We start from the raw sequence: 24236 nt of genomic DNA, 5'->3' as shown, positions 1-24236 counted from the left end.
GTAAAAACCAATAGGATGGGTGAAAATGGTAAAAAAGAGGTTGAATGCCTTTAATCAGGATACTTATATCTCAGAAACTGAAGATATTACAGACCTGAAAATTTGTATTTGGGATCTTCTCTAAAAATAAACAAACAGGTATTTTTTTTTGGAAAATCCAATTCATGGGGTGGGGGGGGTGAAAAGGGGAGTGAATTTTTAAAATGAGTGTATCTATATCTCAAAACTTTAAATGTTTTCAGATGTAAAAATTGGTATTTAGAATCTCCTTTAAAAATAAAGAAACACGTATTTTTTTGTTTTTGGAAAATTCCAATAGGAGGGGTGAAAAAGGGTGAAGAAGCGGTTAAATGCCTTTAATGAAGATACTAATATCTCAGAAACTGAAGATATTACACACCTGAAAATTGGTATTTGAGATCTCACTTAAAAACAAAGAAACACGTATTGTTTTGTTTTCGGAAAATCCAATTAATGGGGGTTAAACGGGAACGACAAATTGGGGTGAATTTTTTGAAAGATTATTACTACAGTATATCTCAGAAACGTAAAATGTTACAGACGTAAAAATAGCTATTTGGAATCTCCTGTAAAGGTAAAGAAACATAGGTGATTTGTTTTTTGGAAACTCCACTTAAGGGGAACTAAAAAGAGGTTGGAACAGTGGCGGCCGGTCAGTACGTGCTACCGGGCTCCAGCACGTAGCTTGGAACTGTAAGGAATATTATTTATGTACAGTACAATTATCCTGGTGCCTTTTCGTTGTTTTGAGTACGATATGAATTTGTGTTTTGTGAAAATCAGGACGAGATCTGTCGAACACCTAGCGCCGTTCTCCCGGGGAACAACGCTCGTGCTCATGTGAAGTGAGCCCTTGCCTGTAGCCTGAAGGAAGCAATACGCAGGCGCAGCCAAGCTTGCAACACTTCCCCTAGCCGGCGGAGTATACCGTAAACCGGGATCAACTTTCACTGATCCCGTTTATAGTTACTTCCTCTCCCGCAAGGGGGTAGAATTACTCGATGTCTCCTGCTACCCAGAGCGCAGCGAGGGATCCAGTCGGCCGTGCTTATGTTGAACGTGGTAAGCGAATCTGCCATTAGAGAGTAGCATCGTCTGGGTTCGAAAGTAAAGCGTATAAGTGGAGGCAGTCTATCTCACACATGCTTATTAAAATATCCATCTTCCTTTTGTGTCAAAAATAAGGAATTGGTGAGTCAAAGAATCTTTGACTGGCCCTAAATGTTATCCGCATTACAATGTAATTTACTCTGGTGAAATGAAATAGCGTATAGCTTTTAGTGCCGGAAGTATCCGAGGACATGTTCGACTCGCCAGATGCAGATCTTTTGATTTGACTCCCGTAGGCCACCTGCGAGTCGTGATGAGGATGAAATGATGATGACGACAACACGTACACCCAATGATGGTTAAAATTCCAGACCCTGCCGGGAATCGAACCCGGGATCCCTGTGACCAAAGACCAGCGCGCTAACCATTTAGCCATGGAGCCGGACATTTACTCTGGTAATAGGGGAGGTCTCAATGAATCAGTTGGCAGCTCTTTCAGTTGCTTTGTGCGGTTTTTAATCTCGCGGTTATATTACTGGTGCGTGTTTTTTCTGTCAATGTGTTAGTGCTAAAGTTTATACGAAGATTTATCAAATTATTTATCCACTGCAGTGTATATAAAGTGAAATTAAATTAGTGTTCTTAGTGGGGATCTATATTCACACGATTCTATTTGCACTGATGTAAGTTGCGCCATTAGGTTAGTAAAAACAATATTTCTCCAATGAATTATTTATCTCGTAGATAGTTGTCGAAGAATTCATCTGCTTCCAAATTAATGTTGTTTTTGTTTGTTCTGAGTTATAAATTGTGAGAAAATTTGTATTATTATTATTATTATTAGTAGTAGTAGTAGTAGTAGTAGTAGTAATAGTAGTACGGTAGTAGTAGTATTATTACCAAGTTTGAAGTATGCGTTGTTCATCATGGCAATATGCAGATTTAAAACAGCGTATTTAGCTTGTTTTTTGTAGCACGTAGGACGATTTTTTCACGAGCCGCCACTGGGTTGGAATCATAAAATGAGCATTTCTACAGAATATCTCAAAAACGTAATATGTCACAGAAGTGAAAAATGGTATTTTTATCTATATTACAAATAAATAAACCTGTATTTTTTGTTTTCGGTCAAAGCACTTGGGTGTGGGCAGGGTAAAATTGACAAAATGGTGTTGAATTATTTTAATTAGGATACTGATATCTCAAAAACTGAAGATTTTACAGATGTGAAATTCGGTATTTTAAATCTCCTTTAAAATAAAGAAATACATAGTTTTTGTTTTCGGAAATCCACTTAAAGGTGGGGGGGGGGGGGGGAATTGAAAAAATATTTGAAATATTTGTATGAAGATACTATTATCTCAAAAACGAAAGATTTTGCAGACGTGAACATTGGTAGGCCCTATTTGGAATCTGCTTTAAAAGTAAAGAAACACGTATTCTCGGAAAATCCAATGAAGGGGAGGGGGCTAGAGGTGAAAGAATTGAAAAAAATAATTGAATGAATTGTATATGGATACGTACATCTAATAAAAACTAAAGATGTTACAGACGTGAAAATTGGTATTTGTATCTCCTTTAAAAACCAAGAAAAACGCGTTTTTTGGCGGAAATCATCTTGGGAGGCGGGGGTGAAAAGGGGTTGAATTCCTTTTATGGGGACACATATCACAAAAACTGAAGATCGTAGAGTCGTGATAATTGGTATTTAGAATATATTTTACTATTACGGAAACAAGTATTTTAGGTCTGAAAATTTACTTCGAGAGGGGGGGGGGGGTTGAAAGGAAGTGAAAAATGTGAATTACTTTTATGTGGATACTCATATCTCAAAACTGAAGATAACAGGCGTGGAATCTCCTTTAAACATAAAGAAACACGCCTCTTTATTCTTGGGGGGGGGGGGTTGATAAATCAAATTAACGTCGGTGGGGTGAAAAAGTAGTTGAGACCAATTGATTTTATTGTTCATAATGTACTTAATCTGATCATAAACCGATCATTTTTAATCTTTCCTGGGTTCGTTTGCAAGACCCATATTTTCCTTTGGAAAACTTAAAGTTAGATTACAGTAGATTCTCCTAGCATATAAATGAGAATTTAAACACAGTTGAAATAAACGATAGGAATGATATTGACCGTGCAATTGTCCACATCTGTAATAAGGTCAATAATGCACGGAAGTATGTCATTCATATCGCCAGAAATCCCACGCACTTGCCTACACGCTGCAATGGGGGTATCCCCTGCCTGTCGTAAGAGGCGACTAAAAGAGGCCCCATGGGCTCTGAACTTCGGAGCGTGGGTTGGCGACCACGGGGCCCTTAGCTGAGTCCTGGCATTGCTTCCACTTACTTGTGCCGGGCTCCTAACTTTCATCTATCCGACCTCTCTTGGTCAACTCTTGTTCTTTTCCGACCCCGACGCTATTAGGTTTGCGAGGGCTAGGGAGTCTTTCATTTTCACGCCCTTCGAGGCCCTTGTCTTTCTTTGGCCGATATCTTCATCTTTCGAAGTGTCGGACCCCTTCCATTTTTCTCTCTGATTAGTGTTAAATAGACCGGGCAAGTTGGCCGTGCGCGTAGAGGCGCGCGGCTGTGAGCTTGCATCCGGGAGATAGTAGGTTAGAATCTCACTATCGGCAGCCCTGAAGATGGTTTTCCGTGGTTTCCCATTTTCACACCAGGCAAATGCTGGGGCTGTACCTTAATTAAGGCCACGGCCGCTTCCTTCCAACTCCTAGGCCTTTCCTATCCCATCGTCGCCATAAGACCTATCTGTGTCGGTGCAACGTAAAGCCCTTAGCAAAAAAAAGTGTTAAATAGAGGATGGTTGCCTAGTTGTACTTCCTCTTAAAACAATAATCACCACCACCATCTACTGGTCACATTATAATTATGACAATGGCAGCAGATGTAATTTACGGCCAAGTAGCGGTCTTGCATCTTGCGGTGGGGTCCAGAACATCAATAATAATAATAATAATAATAATAATAATAATAATAATAATAATAATAATAATAATAATAATAATAAAATTAATAATAATAATAATAATAATAATAATAATAATAATAATCAAAGTACAGAAATGGAATCCACCAAAAGAGATCCAACAAGGAAGTCTACAGCAAAATAGAGAAAATTAACGACACAATCAGAAAAAGACGGGCACGATTTTACGGTCATCTGAAAAGAATGGACGGAAGAAAGTTAACTAAAGAAATCTTTCACTTTTTTGATTCAAACCCCAAAACCACAATTCCCTGGTTTAGAAATACCAAAGAAGACCTGCAAATGCTACATATCTCAGCTGAAGGCGCCCTTAACAGAGATCTCTTCCGCAAGAAAATATTGACGAACGGGCTAAACCGAGACGAGCAACCGAAGAGAAGACACGGTGCCCCTTGGACAGAGGAGCGTAAGCAGGCCCACTCACAAAGAATGAGAGAAATTTGGGCTCTAAAGAAGGCCAAGTTCAGTGTCAAATGCAACAAGAGTTAACGTGGTCCTTGATGACCCCAGCGAATTATATATAATAATAATAATAATAATAATAATAATAATAATAATAATAATAATAATAATAATAATAATAATAATAATAATAATAATAATAATAATAACAATGTTCTGGACCGTCGTCAAAATGTGCAGACCGCGCTGAAAACGGGTGCTGGCCGGGTAATGACCTCGAATGCAGTCCGGCCGCGGGTTCAGTACCGCCAAGGGACGCAAGACGACACCACGCCGGATCTCCTCAAGGATTTGATCCATATTAAAAATGCTTACAGGAAAAGATGGCAAAGATTTAGGGACCCAACTGAATGGGTGGGATACCTGGACCTAGCCCGGGAAGTACGAAATCGATTGCTGGAATGAAAGATTGAAAAATGGGAGGAACTTTGCTGTAATCTCTCAGAAAATGAGTCAGATCCTGAATTTCGGCGGATTATATAAAAAAACGTTAAGCATTTAATTATAAATTTTAGTATAATACCGTAGTGAAGCACGGGTATCTTGCTAGTATCATATAAGAACACTAAAACTACACTATTCTATTTACAAATTTCTTAATATGTCATCCTTGTCTGTTATCTAAGAATACAATGTGGCGACCCCATCGCCCAGTGGGGAACCACTGTAGTCAGCCTTCCGAGTATTGGCGGGTAAACCATAGATCTAGCTGACATGAGGAAATGCTTGTCACAAGTATAATTAGGTATACAATATTTTATTCCACCTATTCGATAGTATTTTATTCCTAATTATACTTGTGATCTCATTTCAATACGGAACCAAAAATGAATGAAAATGCTTGTCAGGCAATGCCCGCCTAGTGCAAGACCAAACACTTACGTGAAGATCCACAATAGGCCCAGAAAGCCAGTGGTTAACGCCTTTTATCGCTTTCAAACGTAAAAAGAGCCTCGGATCTAAGTTATTACCTAATGTGACACAGTTTTTGAGCAGATCTATCCGGTATAAAGGCCAACATGGTTCCGATGATAGACGTATTTGCAAGAAGAGAAAAGTACAAATTGGGACCATGAATATATTGACCCTAACTGGTAAGACCGAAAAACTCATAGATATAATGCAAAGGAGAAACATATCTGTATTGGGTCTGAATTAAATGAAACGGAGAAAGACAGGTAGCAAGGTCCTCAGAGGTGACTACAAATGATATTGCTGTGGACTGGAAAAAGAGGCCAAAAATGGTGTGGGATAATTACTGACAAAAGATATGGATGCCATGCCAGAAGTTTCCCACAAGAACGACAGGATCATAAAACTTTCTATACAATTAGAGTCAACAAATTATGTGATTGTACAAGTAAACGTTATCATTATTGGAGACCTAAATGAACAAACTGGGGCAAAGAGATAAGGCTGTGGGGATATACGAGGTTTGTCCGGAAAATACGTATAAATCCGTCGGGGTGACGTATCACGTATCGTGGAGGCGCCGCCAGGTGGCACTGCTGTTGTCGCCAATCTTCTCAACGCTCAGTTCGAGTCGGATAGCTCTGCGTGTCAGTAGCAATGTGCGGCTGCTTGTTGAAAGTTACCCGTTTTCACCTGCCGTCGGTATGGAGCTCTCTCTGATTGAGGAACAGCGCATCAACATCAAGTTTCTTGCCAAACTAGGTAAGAATGGCCGTGAGATTTTTGAGTGTTAGCAACAAGTTTACGGAGACAATCCTTCATCACGACAATGCGCCCGCTCACACGTCGCTCGTTGTGCGTGAGTTTTTGGCCCGAAGCTCAATCACCGTGACAGACCACCCGCCTTATTCACCCGATTTAGCCCCTTGTGACTTCTTCCTGTTCCCGAAATGCAAAATGGTGCTTCGGGGGCGGCACTTGGGTGATGTGGAAGCCATCAAGGGAGAAACGATACGGCAACTGAACAGCATCACAACTGAAGACTTTCAACAATGTTATCAACAGTAGAAACGGCGTTGGCAGAAGTGCATCTTGTCTCAGGGAGAGTACTTTGAAGGAGACCATATTGTAATACCTGAATAATTGTCAAATAAAGTTATTATTCAACTTTTATACGTATTTTCCGGACAAACCTCGTATTTGGGCCACATGGGTTTGGAAACAAAAATGCAGAAAGTGAACAAGTGATTGATCTTTGTAGAAGAAATGGCATGATCATCAAGAACACCTTCTTCAAAAAACGGGAGATACACAAAATAACAAGGTATAGCTGGAATGGCAAACAAATCTTTGATCAATTGTGTCATCACAAACAAAGGTGGGGGGAAATGGTTGACTGATGTCAAGGTCATTCCCAGTAAAAGTATGGATAGCAACCATAGATTGCTGATCATGGACTTGGGCCTATGACAAATGAAATTCAGAAGGAAACAAAAAAGAAACGAAAAATAAAGCCATGAAAATTAGAAAAGGCTCAGTTCCAGGAAGAATATAAGAAAGAATACAACAAAACCTACCACGGGAAGAAACAACAACACTGGAGGAAGAGTGGAAAATTTTTAGAGATATATTTGTGGGAGAAGCTAAAGAACTCTGTGGGTTAAGAGGATCGACCAAGAAGGAAAAAAGCACCTTGGTGGATTGACAAAGTCAAACAGCCATTAAAGAAAGAAGTCAAGCAAAAAAAGATTCTAGATAAAGAAAAAACTATCCAAGACCAAGTAAGCCATGAAATTAATAGACTTCAGAAACTTTACAGAACAAATAAACTCATAGTTAAGAGGGTAGTAAGAGAAGGAAAACGCATGGAATGAGTTTGTGAATAAATCGGAATTAGACAGCAGAGGAAATAGGAAATTATTGGACAGGGTTTTCAAGAACAGAAGGTATGAACAAGAGAATATAAAGTTAATAGAAGGGGACAACGGAACCTTAGTGCGAGAAGAAGATGAAATCAGGAATGAATTTAAGCACTACATCAGACAGTCAGGAACCCTGTAGCAGTAGTAAAAAGAGAAGTAGAAGCATAGAACCCCCAATTACATAGCTGGAGATAGAAAAGTCAATGAAAAGTATAAGGAAAGGAAAAGCAGTTGGAGTGGATGAGTTAAGTATAGATATGTTACGAGCAGCAGGAACTCCAGCAGTCCATTGGTTATATAGACTCCTTAACACAGTATGGCAAGAAAACACTATCCCAGAACACTGGAAGAAGAGTATAATCGTACCTCATTTCAAGAAGGGGAGTAGACAGGCGTCCATCAACTACCGTGGAATTACTCTGCTCACTCCTGGTCTAAAACTTCTGGAAAAATCATAAAGAGTAGATTAAGAGAAATTGTAGAACCTTTATTGGAAGAGGAACAATATGGTTTTAGGCCTGGAAGAACAACTACAGACCTTATCATTGCTGTCAGGATGTTAATGGAAAAGCACTGGGAAAAAGGGAAACCACCTTTTCTACTATTCCTACACATCAAAAAGGCTTATGATAGCGTACCAAGGGAGCATATCTGGAAATGCCTAAAAGAGCTGGGAGTTCGTGACAGTCTTATTGCAAAAGTGAAGATGCTGTATGATAAAACCAGAAGTTGTGTGCAAGTGGGTTGCGGGCTGTTAAAATGTTTGAAACGAAGAGAGGAGTACAGCAAGACAGTGCTTTGTCACCCCCCTTATTTATAACTGAGACAGATGCCATAATCAAGGCTCTAAAAAGGAAGGAGCAACAGGACTTGCAAGCTTTCATCTTTGCAGACGATGTGGTGATCTGGGGTGAAACCAAAAATGATGTGGAGAAAAAGCTGCAGAAATGGAGTCAAGAGTTTAAGAGGTATGATTTAAATAAAAACAAGTCTAAGACTGTGGTGATGAAGTTACAGAGGGGAGATGACAAACCACAAATCAGAATAAATGACACCAAACTGGGCAGTATTCCAACATTTAAGTACTTGGGTAGTATAGTATCAAAAGACAACTTTGCAAAGTATGAGGTGGACAGTCGAATTAGCAAGGAAACTCAATTTTACCACCGAGTAAGACAACTGCTGTGGGATAGACAAGTGCCATTGAAAGCATAGATGACATTATATAAATCATATTATACACCCATCCTCACGTATAGCATGGAAACTATCACGTTAATGAGATCCAGAAGACCAGGAAGTACAAATTTGGCAATGAAAAATTCCGAGAGGAGGTGGAAATAGAAGACTCCCTACTACAGAGGATTCAGAAAACAAGGCTTAAGTAGTGTGGCTACGTAAGAAGGATGAGTGCAATCAGGACTGCAAGAAGAGAATATGAAAGAGAAGCAAAAGGAAGAAGATCAGTGGGCAGACCCAGAGGAAAATGGACAGATCTGGTGAAGAAAGATGTTGAGGAAATAGGACAAGATTGGGAAAAGATTATGAGAGAACAGTGGCTCATGGACAGACAAAGATGGAGTGGGCCCGTACACCACACCCGGGCAACGGGAGATGGTCAACGATGATGATGATGATGATGATAATCAATTTATTAAAATTAGCATCTCATAAAACTTTTACTAAATCTTCCAATTTAGAGATCATGTCATTTAAATTTTTCTGGCACTTCCATCTGTCCTCATATCTGTAGAGTTGTAGCTCTTCACTCGAACCTAAACTATAAGAAAGAAAAGGCTGTCAAAAAAAGCGTCACTATAGAATATTCTGGTTTACTCTGAGAAATTTACAATTGACTTTACTTGAATATGCTGTTATCATACCTAAACATAATTGGCCTTGACCTTAGCATCAGGTAACATGCCTGTCAGGCGAACATTGATTTATATTTCCTCTATTTGCAAAATGGACAATGATTATTTTGACACCCAAATCTGAAACCTAATCAAAAATATTAATATCACTCACCTATAATGTGGGATTATGAAAGGAATACTTCTATATAATGTCAGATTCACTCTGGAAGTCGTTCTATTTAAAATTTAGTGCCTTCACTTGCCTTTGATCTCCGTTGGTTGTCAATTTGTAGTGCCCATTTCCAATTCAAATCATCATTAGTTTATCCATTACCTCTTAATCTTTTCTGTAGTAAGAGACAAAATAAAATGAAACAAAAAGAAAACATGAAACCGATGCTTGAAAAAACCAGGGGTATCAAGTTATGTGCAAGATAAATGAAATACTGAAAGGAGAAAATTTTGATGCGAATGTTTTTTGAAGTGGAAGATCTCACTTGCTTCAAGTATGAACCCTTAACATCCGGTGATGTGGAGAGAAGTTTCTCGGTGTTTTGCAACGTGCTGTCGGAAAACCGATGATCCTTTACACCTAAGAACCTGAAAATGACTATTGTGATATACTGCAAAGCCAATTGAGGTGAGGTTTCCAATTTCTGCAACCCTAGTGTGGTTAAACCAAATATGAGTCCAGTTATACTAATTTCAATTTCTTTCTCTAAGATGTCCATTGCAGGTTCACTGAATTCATTCTGGGTGGAAAAACAGCTTCATTCTAAATTCTGCAAGTACCTACTTTTCTTTGACAAACACAGAATTCCTTTTTTATATTGTTAATCTAAAAACATATAATGTCTGAAAGGAGAAGTATTTCACTCATACATTTTTGCACTGTATGTTGCATACCACCAGAATTTTGCATTTTAAAACATCATATTACTGCATTAAATATGTACTGGTATTTAAAACTAAATTATGAATGAATTTGGATTGCATTTTTCCATCATGTTGGTCAGTTGTTAGGCCCCTTTTGGGATAATTTTAGGTCTTTCTACAGGTCTTTTTTAAGTAATTTATAGGCCTTCAACTTCCGAGCCCTACTTATCACCAAGATCTGAATTCTGATACATACTTGATGTTATGTAGATTAGTATTTTCCTTCTCTGGCAAAGGAAGTTTACATTTGAACTCTTCCCATTTTGATGCCAACTCTGCATTCTCACTCAGTGATCGACGTTTTATTTCTTCACTTTCTCCTAGATTTTTGTAATAAACAGGTAGGAGATCAAAATTCTCCACATAGTGATGTGGAGGATGGTACTGGTAGAATAGTTCTTTTGGAAATGTTCCTAGGAAACAAGAGAGAGAGAGAGAGAGAGAGAGAGTTAGGCTGATCATGTAAATATGCAAAACAATTTAGGTAGGTATGTTACTAATGTATTCAGTAGCACCACACACATTCTTTGGAGAAAATATTATATTTTTATTCCATTTCAGCCAGATAAATTTTGTGTGTAAAGCAAAGCAGACCCTCCAATGAGGGTAGGCAGCATCTGCGATGTGTAGGTAACTGCGTGTTATGTGTGTTGTGTGAGTTACAGGGATGTTGGGGACAGCACAAACACCCAAACCCGAGCCAAGAAAATTAATTATTTAAGGTTAAAATCTCTGACCCGGGTGGGAATCGAACCCGGGACCCTCTGGACCAAAGGACAGCATGCTAACCATCTAGCCATGGAGCCGGACTTCAGCCAGATAAAACTAGAAATAATAGGAATTATTAAGAAAAGCAACTTGTACAAGACCTGGTGTCTTATCAGCTAATTCTTTCCTTTATTTTCTTTAATTATTAACAAAATTATTAGCAGAAATAAGCACAAAATGTTGTTCGTCGCGGCTAACTGATTTGTATAGTGCCACAGCAAATAGTGGAGACTTTGCATGTGCTGTGAGGAAGGGTAGCAGGGGTATATTTTTTAGCCAAGATCATGGACACTGAGGTATGATTCACTTGCTTGCAGCGCGTATTTGACACTGGCAGTCTCTGTAGTATCTACTATAGTTAGTTTCTTAGTATGTAGTCAAATACTAAATGATTTTTAATTGTATAATCATGCCCTACTTCTATTTAGTTGTAATACTGGTGTAATATTGTTCCAGTGGTGGTGAAAATTTTATTGTGTAGTATTGAATCAAAACCTAAAAAAAATATGTTTACCGCACTTACGTTGGAAAATTGTCAACCTTTAACCTCTCTTTCAAAATTCACTCAGAGAGCATCAAACAAATTATCGTTTTATAGCTCCCCCCCCGCAGTTTTCAAGTGTGTACACCTTCCCCACCCCTCCCGCTATTTCCCACATAGAATGTTACAAGTGTTTATTAATTTCCAACTATTCAATACAAAGTGAGTAACTGTAACGTGTAATTTCTCACAAACCCGGGTACTTTTGGTTATCTATACATTCACCCCCCCCCCCCATTTTCTAATTCCCAATCACTGCTACTGAATATCCTATTTATTCTAATATCAAACTAAACAAAAAGGACAAGTGTATAAACTAAAAATTTAAATTTAGAACATGAACCTGGACCTGCCAATATGAATGCAGCCTAGACAGATGGCTTGCAGATATTGAAGTTTCACATGGTTAACCTAAGTTCGTATAAATAAAGATGTTAACTGCTTGGCAGGCCCAATCCAGGTTCAGTCCAGTGTATTTGAAGATGCTAAGATATGTCAGCCCTGTGTCCGTAAATTTACCGGCACATACAAGAACTCCTGTGGGACAAAATTCTGGCACATCAGTGGCTCCGAAAACCATGAAAGCAGTTAGTGGGACCTAAAACCAATAACATAATTCTACTGGGAGGTACACTTCAACTCTGCGCATTCAAAAAGGTGCCTTAACGAACTCTATCTATCCAACAAAACATGAAACTGCTCCTGCAGGAAGTTGGGACAGTAATCAGAAGATGTCACTACTGAATAATTAAGTTTATCATTTCTAAGGTTCCTAAACTGATTGGATTGATTTTGTTTGTTTTGGTGTACTTCAAGAAGTTTAAACTATTTTCAAGAAGTTTAAACTTTCCTCCATAGATGTCATTACAAAAAAACTCTGGTCATGCACTCTGGTCATCCACTCTGGTGCAAGGTGGAAGAACTTGTAATTTAAAGAAGTTTTGTGTTTCTATGTTTTTATAACTGTATCTATGTTCATATATTTTTGGGTTAGCAACACTTCTTTTTCATTCTGCCAGTTTTGAATCTAACCAATTAGAAATTCCTGTAATTATTTTTCAGCCTATCACAGGCTTCTTGTGGCTTTTTGAATTATCCAATAAAAATTGAGAGGGTGCGTCCGGATTAGTCCAGAATCCTCTCGAACCTTCCCTTCGGGTATATAAGCTGCGGCTTTTCTGGCTACCTTGTCTATTTATCGTCGTCTTTCTGAGTGTATGTGTTAAGACAGGAGGCGAGGCGCCTCATTCTTCGCAAGGCAGACCAGCAGCCAAGGTAATGTCCAAGAGACTTACTTTTCTGTAGCTACTACCGCAGACTTACACGAGTGGAAGGTCCGAATTTCTAACTATGTAACCAACCTTTTCTAAAATGTAAATTTTCGTTCAGCTAATGTAAAATTTCATAAAGTCTTCAACTTTAAATCGGGGATAGAGAGTGCGTTACCCTCTCGAGTTCCCTTCAACTTACATTGAGGTGACTACGATTGAATTACTGGTTTTTCCTTCCTGTAATGTGTTAAATTAACCTTCATTCGAGTCACCTCAGTAGCTTGGGATTAGCCCCTGTATCACTGGGCCGAGATCCCCGTTAGGATTTTATTCTTCACTATCTAGCAGTGCAAGAGTTTGCCTCCATTCATTTTGTGTTCGGGCCAGTAATCTAACCTGTTTTTTTTTTCATGAAGGCCCAGTAGGTTAGGTAATAGATACCCCTGTGTAAAAATTTAAATTGTAAATAGTGCCTAGAGAGACCAGAGATCGTAAGATTTTGATGTAATGTTGCATTGAGTAGGCTGTAAGAAATTGATTGATGTTGGAGAGCATGTAAGCTCTTTTCTGCGTTTTCTGTAATAGTGAGGGGTGTCTCCGGAAGGCTAGAGATTGTAACTTTTGGAGCAAGAGCTCTTGAATTTTGGTAGATTTCTATCTTTGTCTAAACAATTCCTCTTTTGAAATTGTAAATTGTGTAAACTTGAGCTTGTAGCTCAGAACTTGTAAATCTGGGGCTTGAAACCCAAAGCTATTAAATTCCTTATTCCGGGGTGTTCCACTCCTGTAGCAAAATTGGCATTGTACCTGAGATTTTGTTGTTTTCACGCAGTGAAAATTTTGTTAAGTTTGCGATTGTTAAGAAATATAACCTGTGTTTTGAAGTTTTAAATTAATTTTGATATTGTAGATAGTCCCATTCACCCCAGCACCTTCTTTCACCTCTTTCTGCAATCCACTAAAACACGGTAATAATAATAATAATAATAATAATAATAATAATAATAATAATAATAATAATAATAATAATAATAATAATAATAATAATACAGCCCTGTCTCTTTCATTCAGCAACCATTATTTTTCCCCCTGTAGGTTGGGGCGGTAGAATGATATCCAATGTATCCCCTGCCTGTCGTAAGATATGACTAAAAGGGACCCGAGGAGCTCTTAAATTATTTAAAAAAGACTAAGTAAACAAATGATAGGCAATATACCACCTGAGCAACTGCCCTAGATACATATCAGTGGTGATTGATTGATTAAGCATGGGTTGGTGACCACAGGCATTGCTCCCACTAACTTGTGCCAGGTTCCTTACTTTCATCTATCCTAACAAACCTTCCTTAGTCAACTCTTGCTTGCCCTTTTCTGACCCCACAGTATTAGGTTTCCGAGGCCAAGGAGTCTGTTATTTTCACACCCTTTGTGGCCCCTGTCTTTCTTTGGCCGATACCTTCATTTTTCGGAGTGTTGGACACCTTCCATGCTTTCCCTCTTATTACTGTTATTACAGGATGCTTATCCACTTGTACTTCATTTTAAAACAGTAATCACCACCATCATCCTCTTCTTCATTGTTTTAAACCTTATTGATTTGTTGTGACCATGAACACATTTTCTTGTCTGGGGAAAGAATCATTATCACAAAATATCATCATCAGATGATTGAGGCGCTAGCCTTCAGACCCCAACTTGGCAGGTTCGATCCTGGCTCAGTCCGGTGGTTTTTGAACGTGCTCAAATACATCAGCCTTGTATTAGTAGATTTACTGGCACGGAAAAGAACTCCTGCAGGACTAAATTCCGGCATCTCCGCCTCTCCAAAAACCTTCAAAGTAGTTAGTGGGATGTAAAAAACAATAACATTCATTATCATAGTACCGGGAGGTACACCTCTACGCCGCGCGTTCAAAATGAGCGCCTAAAAGAAACCAATAATACAACAAGTTAGAACTTTACTCTGAAGATGTCACCACTAAAATCTGATATAATTTTGTTATTGTGAATTTTCCTGAACTGTGTGAATTTATACTTGTTTTGTTTTCCATTCATCAAGAAGTTTGGACATTCTCTCATAGATGTCACTGCTAAAACTATGAGCATGCACCCTGGTGTGAAGTGAAAAAACTTTTAATTTAAAGAAGTTTTGTAATCATAAGTTTTTTTACTAATTGACGTTCATTTATTTTTGGGTTGGCAATATTTATCTTTTCTTTCCGCCAGTTTTGAATCCAGCCAATTCATAATTTCTGTAATTAATTTTCTACCAATCACAGTCTTCTTATTCTTCTTATTCTTCGATTTTGAGTGTAACCTTTAAATGAACCAATAAAATTGAGAGGGGGTGGCTAGTTTAATCTTGAATGGTCTCGAACTTTCCCCGAGGGTTAATAAACTGCGGATTTCCTCGTCTCTTGGCCAATTGATCCTCATCTTACTTAGTGTGTGTGTCAAGCAGGAGGCGGGAGGCCTCTTCGTCAGCTGCTAGAGCTTCTATAAGGTAATGGCCACATAACATCTTTCTTTCTTTCTTTCTTTCTTCTTTCTTTCTTGCTAGCTCCGCAGTTTAACCCCAGGGAAAGGTCCGAAATCGTTAACCATGTAACCTTCTTTTCTAAAAATGTAACTTTCTGCCGGCTTATGTAATAACTTCATAAAATTTTAAACTGTAAATCGGGGATAGAGAGTGATGTACCCTGTCGAGCTCCCCTTCATATTGGTTTGAGGTGACTACATTTTGTAACTGGTTTTCTTCCTTTCCGTAATGTCTTAATTTATTCTTATACGAGTCACTCCATAGTTTCGGAATAGCCCCTGTTTCATCGGCCTAGTGCCCCTTAGGTTTTAAGTGTTCGTATCCAGGAGTGCTAGCATTCGCCTCCTTTCATTTTGTGTTCGGGCCATTTATTTAACTGTTATTCCTTTTACACGAAGGCCCTATAGGTTGGGTACGAGATACCCCTGTTTCAATTTGTAAGTTGGGCCAGGGAAGGCCAAAATGTGTGAGATATTTTTGGTATTGATTTGAGTATGCTTGAAAACTGAGAGCCTGTTAGCTCTTTTTCAAAGTAAGATTACTGAATGCCTCTTGAAGGCTGGTTATTGTATATTGGGAGCCAGTGTTCCATGAATTAGGGGATTTCTGCCCTTGTATAAATTTGTGCTCTTTTGAAAATTTGAGCTGGGAACTCAAAAATTGTAAAAATAGGGGCTTGTAGCCCAAGAGAGTTAAAGTTCTGAAGTCTTGGATTTTCCTCTAAGTCTTGTTTCTAAATTGCTATGTCATTGTTATCTCACTAAGTGAAAAGTTGTTAAGTTTTGTATTTTTTCAAAAATATAACCTTCAGTTTAAGTTTTAAATTCTTTTCTTGACATTGTAGTTAGACCCATACATCCCGGCACCTCCTTTCACCTCTGCGGTCCACAAATACCCCGGAATAATCATCATCAGCATCATCATCAGTGCTCCCAACTGTAGCGATATGGAGTTTTTTATTAAATCATTTAGCGACAGAATTTCAAAGATACCGTAGCGACTAGCGACTGCAGTGACGATGATTGTTGGGCGGGGGGAATTAAACTTATTGAACATAGGTACAGGAATTATTAAAAAGAAAGGCAATTTATACCCTGTTGACTTATCGGATAATTCTTTCCTTTAATGTATTTAATTATTATCAAAATCCTTAGCGTAAATAAGTACAAAACCTTGTTCGTCGCGACTAACCGATTCGTACAGCGCCACAGCAAGTAGTGGAGACTCACCCAGCAGGGTGTAGCATGCAGTAGCGGTGATAAGGTAGTCGAGGGAGGGGGGCCAGTGGCCCCCTCGCCACTTTTGGGAGAAAATATATTTTATTCGCATTTTAGCCGGCTGAAACTAGGAATTATTAAAAAAAAGTAATTTATACAAGCTCTGTTGTTTTATCCACTATTTTTTCATTTATTTTCTTTAATTATTAACAAAATTATTAGCGGAAATAAGCACAAAACTTCGTTCGTCCCGGCTCACCGATTTGTATAGCGCCACATCAAGTAGTGGAGACATTGCACGTGCTGTGAGGAAGGGTAGCAGGTGTGTGTGTGTGTGTGTGTGTGTGTGTGTGTGTGTGTGTGTGTGTGTGTGTGTGTGTGTGTGTGTGTATATACCATATATACCAAAGTCATGGACACTGAGGTACGATTCATCCGTTTGCCGCGTGCATTCGTCAGTCTGGCATTCTCTTTAGTGTCTGTTAGTTTCTTAATGTGTAGTCAAATACTAAATTATTTTAATATTGTATATTCACGCCGTACTTCTCTTTAATTATAATAAATGTGTAATATTGTTCCTTTGGTGAAAGTTTTATTGTGTAGTATTGAATCAAACATATTTAAAAAAACTATTATTACCGCACTTACATAGGTAAATGTCATCCTTTACCTCTCAGTTGAAATTTGCTCAGAAAGCATAAAAACTTACCATTTTGTGGCTTGTTTCTTCAGTTATATTGCATAAATCCCCACCTCCATCCCCGTCCTCCATATCCCACAAACCCGGGTACAGTTTGTTCTTTGTATATTTTTTACCCCCGCACTTTATTTCTCAATCGCCACTGCTGTTAACATGTACTGTATCAGGGGTATATTGTTGTCAAGTTCATAGGCACTGAGGTAAAATTTACCCGCTTGCTGCACGAGTTCGTCAGTCTGGCAGTCTCTAGTGACTGTTAGTTTGTTAGAGTCACAGGCGGTGCGTCATTATGGGCTAAAGGGGCTTAGCCCCACCATTCGAACATAAGAATTTAGAAATGTTATTTATATTTTAGATACCGTCAACTGGGGCTATTTTGCTCCTTGGGGGGTTAACTTTTGCACCATTTCGGGAAAAAGTTCTGATGCCATCTGTTGAAATGGAATGAATTGCAGCATGATAGTTCCACTCTCAGTCAATAGAGTAGGCCTACATTATAAGGCCCACGAGAGTTGAAGTCTGACAGGTGAGCGGCGAAAGCTGTAACTACGAAGTACGCTGCGTTGTCATAGTTACCTCCATTCGCAGCCTACCACCCTTTCAGACAGGCTGAGTGTTTAATAAAACATGTAGGCCTAGGCCTAATACAATTCACTTACCTTGACCGGTTCCTAAGCTCGTGTTAATAATTCCAGCATTTAAGACAGAACACGACATTATCGATATATATAAAGATTTCATAATCACTAACAAAATCATCAGTTTCTGACAATAACCTCAACAAATGCACATGCTAATCACATAATAGAACAACACTACCCACATTGATAGTTTTTTATTATTTAACTCCGATTGTTAACGGTACCTGTACAACTCAAAAATAATCTACGGTATAATAAACACAATAGGAAGACGATACTTCATCGAGAAAAGAAATCAGTCAGAATATGAATGACAAAAGTGACAGAGCAAGCCAACCCACGTGGGGATAGCGTCCTAAAATGTTGCAACTCTGTTATCATTGCCATAGCAACAGGCCATTTTCGAGCAGCGTTAATCAACTTTTTCTTGCCGGTGGCGCTAAACGTCAGACTTCAACTCTCGTGGGCCCTACTTTAGCAGCGTACACGGGAAGGTAAATGATTTTCAAATTTTAAGGTTGGCTAACCTGTATGTTGTCGTTTCTGTGCGAGTTCACTTGTGAACGAAATATCCGTGTGAAAAATCTGTTTATAGGGACATTCCCAATAGACGTACTGTGGTAAGTATTATCATTCGTAACACAGAAAGCTTTCTAATGCCGTACATGTTATTATAACTGTTTACGAACATACGACACATCATAACCTAACTATCACGACATGCATATTTTGCCGCCATGATGATTTACTTTGCACCGCAACTGAAGTGGAGCAAAGTAACTTTTGTCTAGCGCCTGACACTCAGGAGCCATCATCGGTTACATTCGGCGTCACTCGCCTCGTAGTGCCGAACGCATCGTGTCGTCACAAGTCCCGCTCACCTTTCATTCTTTGCGAAGGTTTGAGTGAGATAATTTTGCTAGTGTATTATTTAATTCTATCGTGTCGTCACAAGTAATTAATTAAGGTAGTGTATGAAATTTAATTCTAAAATAGTGATGAATAACTTCGTATGTGTAGTATATTATACCGGTACATCCTATAATTATACACAAGTCTTTCTTTCTTTCTTTCTTTTCTTGTAGTGTATGCATTTCCGAAGATCCCGCGCGGAAAGATGCTCGCCCCCAATCTGTAGCGTGCGGTAGTCAGATAAAGTTTGTAAAACGTGGATTGAAGTTTTTTCTTTGAGAATTTTGGAGTGAAATTATTCTGCAGCGTGCGGTAATCAGATGAAGTTTGTAAAAACGTGGATTGAAGTTCTTTCTTTGAGAATTTTGCAGTGAAATTATTAAGCAACCGGGTAGTGTATTATCTGATTATAAAAGGAAGTGTTTGTCTGTGTGTCTGTCTGTGCACAATGCCCAGTAAGATGTACAGCACGCATATAATTGAAATTTTGAACATTAGTAGATGAAAATGGGTCCGAATGCACCCCGAAGACGGAATTTTCATTTTCGCTTTCGTTGGTGAGTTATGAACGAAAAATCATCGGAAACGTGCATTAGAATATGACAATCGAACGTGCTGTCACCAAGATTAAATACATAGAGTCGCTGTCGCTAGGCAACGTACGTAATATAACTGGAGAACACAATATTCAAGGAGCCATTTTACGTCCAGGGCGTAGGAAAACGATTTTGGTCTTATATGGTGTGAGGGCATATGACGCTGTTGGTGGTGATTCGTCCGTCGGTTCGGGACGTAAAGTCTTGAGCTATTCGAGAGGAGTGGGCTATGTACCGGCGTCGGGTTTCATCCTCTTCATTCTTACTATCATATATAATGCCATTCATTTCATCTCATTAACTCATCTGATTAGGTTGACGTCATGAAAGTTGTCCGGTCGTAAAACTTCGCTATGAAGATTCATCTCACTTCATACCCAAACCCCGTAGAGAAAGGGGACAAGGTTTGGACACTTATACATTTAGAGGAAACATATATGACTTAAGATAGACGATAATAATGAACAAGGAATAACACATATATCAGTCAGGATGCCATTGTAAGTCCGTGGAATAGGAAGCCATTTTCCTTCAATCCATGATGTCTGTCTGTCTGTCTGTCTGTCTGAGTTCATGTGTGCGATGCCCAGCCAAATCCACGACAAGCAAAGATCTAAAATGTTTGTCATAGGTGGGCACAGGTTTTCATCTAAGACACATGGTTGTGTCTGAGAGCAATTCTTGCACGAAGACATGAAGCTGTCAACGTCATCAACAAGCAACACTCACAAGAATTATCCGGTTTCCTATAAATTGATAAGTCTATCGACACGACATGTCATACAGATGAGGCTGTCAACTCCACGACAGAGATTTTGAACAATTTGGAGTCACCTGGAGTACCCTCGAACATCTTCGGGTGGACGATTGTGGCACCGATTATCCTTCTCAGGAATATGAATCCTTTCCTCTGCAATGAAAACGGATCTGAAACTGATGACGAATATTACTGAAGCCACCAACATGACTGAACATACCGCGGGCGAAGTAGTATTCATCGGACTGTAAGTCCATTGAGTAGGAAGTCATTTTCGGCCCGTGACTCTAGGAGCCATCAGCCCGTAATATTCGGAAGTGTTTGTGTATATGTATGCGAAGCTCAGACAAATCTACGTCACACGGTGCTTTTGCCATTGTCAACTGTACGTGGATTGTTCAAGAGTTCGAAAGGCAAACGCAATACAGTATACATCTTACCTCCAAATGGAAGGATAGTAATATAGTTTATTCCGAAGCTCTAAGGAAACATTATATTTTGTATTATATAACATGGTCTTTTACATGGCTTTAATATTATTTGTACCATCCATCAACCCGGTATCTTAAGCATTGAAAGTAACAATATAATAAAAATAAAATAATGTATTTCATGTAATTTACGTCAAAAAGATGTGAGTTAATAAATGTAATGCTTTAATTTGCTTTTAAATAAAGATTTTAGAAACATCTAACAGTTGAATTACTAAACGCGGGCAAAGCCGCGGGCACATGCTAGTTTTAGACATGAAAACTTTGTGTGCATAGTATGTTCTACATCCTTTAATTATAGAAAAACCTTGAATCGTCATTTTAAGACGAAACATTCAGGCGATGCAGTGATATTTACATGTGACTTATGCAGTTTCAGCACTCATAATAAGTACAATTGAAAGTGCCATCTAAGTGCGAAGCACATAAATCCACGCACAGACAGTGTATTAGTGAAAGTGAGATGTCCAATTTGTTCAGAGTTACTGGACTCAAGAATTGATGCGGTGAAACATTATACCAACAATCATGACATTTCTATTTCACACGAGACTCTGGAATTCTCCAGTAGTGAGGAGTTTTACAGCTGGAAGGCGAACACTGGGAAAGACGATGTCTGTGAGTACGTCACATGCCACTCTAAATATGCAAGTAAAATTTATGGTTCTACAAAAATTTCTTTCGTTTGTCATTGCGATGGTTATTTTAACACTAAGGGACAGAACATACGCCTTGATAAAATTTTATGTACAAATAAAACAAATGGCTATTGTCCCTCGAAAATAGATGTTACATTCAGCTCATCAGGAAAAACAGTTGCTAATTTCTGCAAAACACATGTCGGTCACCAACCAGAACTGGGTCGTCTGAGGCTGACAAAATTAGAGAGGAAAGATATAGCAAGTAAAATAGCCATGAAAATTCCCTTTGATAACATTCTTGATGATCTTCGACTTTCTATAGGCTTTTCATGTATAGATCGCACACATCTTCTCACCATGAAAGATCTGTTTAACATCGAACAACAGTATAATTTAACATCTGAGGCAGTACGGCATCGAAATAATTGCACGAGTGTCGAAGCCTGAATCCGTGAGGTGGATACACTAGTAGATGTAGTGCGTTTCTACAAGGCACAAAGCATTCCTTCTTCAAATCCTCAGTTAAACAGAGGATTTCGTGTTGATTCTTATAAACGAATCACAAAGGGAAATGCTTGAAAAATATGGTTCTAGCTGCATTTGCCTTACAGCACACACGAGATGAATTCATATGGATTTGAACTGACTACACTGATAGTTATCGACGAAAAATGCCAAGGGTTCCCGTGTGCTTTCATGCTGAGTATCAGGTCTGACACGACAGCCATGAAAATATTCACGTCGGTTTTGAGAGAGGCTGTCTCAAAAACTCGAGCCTAAAGTTTTCATGTCGGACATGGCGGAATCATCTATAATGCCCGGATGAAAGTAATGCTTCCTCCCAAGTTTAGACTTTTTTGTTCCTGGCATGTTGACCGCGTGTGGAGAAAAAATCTTAGTAAAATTAAAGGAAGGGAAAAGGAGGCTAAAACTTACAAGATATTATTCTGCTAGAAGAGAAAGATTCGGATGCAATTTCGAGGATGTTAAATCAGGCATTAAGTGATTTAAAAAGTGATCCGGACACTCTGGAATTTGTCCTATATTTCGAGCTGCATTACAAACACTATGCTTCTAGTTGGGCGTATTGCCATCGCCTCCATGCAGGTCTCAATACCAGCATGCTTTTGGAGCGAATGAATGGAGTTATCAAGCATATTTATATGGGTGGGAAGAACCCGAAAGGACTGGACATAACCATCGATATCCTGATGCGGTTCATAAGAGATAAATTTTTTGAGCGACTCATTTGCTTACACAGAAGTAAAGTAACAAGTAAACTGTCTAAGGTAAGACGCGAACATACTAAAGCACTGTCTCTTTTATGAGAAAATGTTATCAGCGATGGTGACTTGAGGAGAGTACCATCTGCCAATAGACATGAAATATATGAAATTAGGAAAACAGATGAGACTGTAAGTGTAATTTAACATGCAGTGAATGTAAAATCTGTATTCATGCCTATATATGTAGCTGTCACGAGTCAGCCATCAAATTCAATATGTGTAAGTATATTCATCTGATTGCAATGCAGTGTGCTGAAGAATAAATACAGACAATTCCAGCACAGAAAATGGCCTTGTTATTCAGCAACGCCCATCTAAAGAGGAAGAAGAAAGACTCATAAATGAGATTCGCAATCCCCTGAAGAAAAATTCCGATAACGATGCACAACAAAGAAACAGAAAACTTAGAGAAATGTTCAAACAAATTATTGCAAGTTGAGGATATTGAAGATTCTGAAATTGCTGAGAAAAACCTTCAACCTATAATACCTACAATACGGGCCCGAAAGTCAATGACAACACAAAACACATCATCTACACACATGCCACCTTATTCTAAAAGAATAAATTTTGAACCACAAAGAAGACTATTCTCCACTAAAAAAGACCTTATCAAAGAACAGCCTTATCCTTGTCAAGACCTACTATAGACGAGCAAATATTTTACACCGCTAAACTGCATACCCCAGCCAGATTATAAATGCATGTAGTTGTATCTTCCCCAGTTTTTTCCCACAATGATGTTTCTCATGTTTCAGATACTATAAATTGAAATTTCTTTGTTTATTTTATTATTTAACATTTTGAGTGTGAACAATGAGTTATTTACAGAATCTGTGCAAAATATGTCAAGTGATATTAGGAACTAAACTATAAGTGCTGAAACTGTGGTAAAGATCGTTCGACGGGAACAATAAAATGAGTTTCAACAATCCTATTCCCGGCGCTTCTGGAGATGTAGAACGAATTTGGTAAGTCTACTTCTATGATAAATAATTTTCCAGTATATACCAATGGCCAGTCCAGATACAGTTGTAAGAGGGAGACGTCTCATCCCAGCAAAGAAAAGTTAAAATTAAATAAATAATGTTTTATCAGCTCGCTCCCCTTATATTATTATATGGGTCTCCATAACAACGATATGACATGAATATTTGTAACTAGGTATATGCCTTCCATAATAATATTAGCCAATTATTTTCTCTTAATATGTTAGAAATAACAAGTAGCATTAGAACCGGTTATAAACTGGGCACGCAATAGCATTGTGAGCGATCAATTATACCACTGAGCCTATAATTCTGTTTAAACTACACTCAACTCGAGGAAAGTATTAATCCTTAGTTTTGAAACGTTCAAGCAGAGGGAGGATGTGGCTAAATATCGTGCCACGACGACCATGTACCAACTTAGCCGATGATGGCTCCTGAGTGTCAGGCGCTAGAACAAAGTGAGCAAAGTATCCCCAGCGGTACTTCAAGACCTTCAATGAAGGTAACAACTATTTTTTCTTTTTTAAGATGCTTCGTGTGTACCGAAGGAAGTTGGCGACAAGAAGATATGCTGACTATTCGGCTGAATATAAATACTCTGTAATCAATTCCTGTACATCTGCAACTTTTGTGTCATGTAATTGTAAATAATCTGAAATCTATTCTTGTACTTCAGCAACTCTTATGTAAATGAAAATATTCCATAATCC

At 38.6% G+C, this 24236-nt stretch overlaps 1 protein-coding gene across 1 annotated transcript in view; it reads right to left on the bottom strand.

Annotated features, from left to right (window-relative positions):
- The window catches only part of LOC136874290 (sperm microtubule inner protein 8), a 43869-nt gene that overhangs the window by 13099 nt on the left and 6534 nt on the right, over positions 1 to 24236 (bottom strand). Inside the window, exon 2 of the mRNA XM_067147929.2 lies at positions 10371 to 10587. Coding sequence (XP_067004030.2) covers positions 10371 to 10587 — 217 coding nt within the window. The remainder of the gene's footprint in view (positions 1 to 10370; positions 10588 to 24236) is intronic.

This window comes from Anabrus simplex, chromosome 5, assembly GCF_040414725.1.
Source record: "Anabrus simplex isolate iqAnaSimp1 chromosome 5, ASM4041472v1, whole genome shotgun sequence".
Lineage (NCBI taxonomy): Eukaryota > Metazoa > Arthropoda > Insecta > Orthoptera > Tettigoniidae > Anabrus > Anabrus simplex.
The sequence above is the reverse complement of the archived record's forward strand: the minus strand, read 5'-3'. Positions and strand labels throughout refer to the sequence as shown.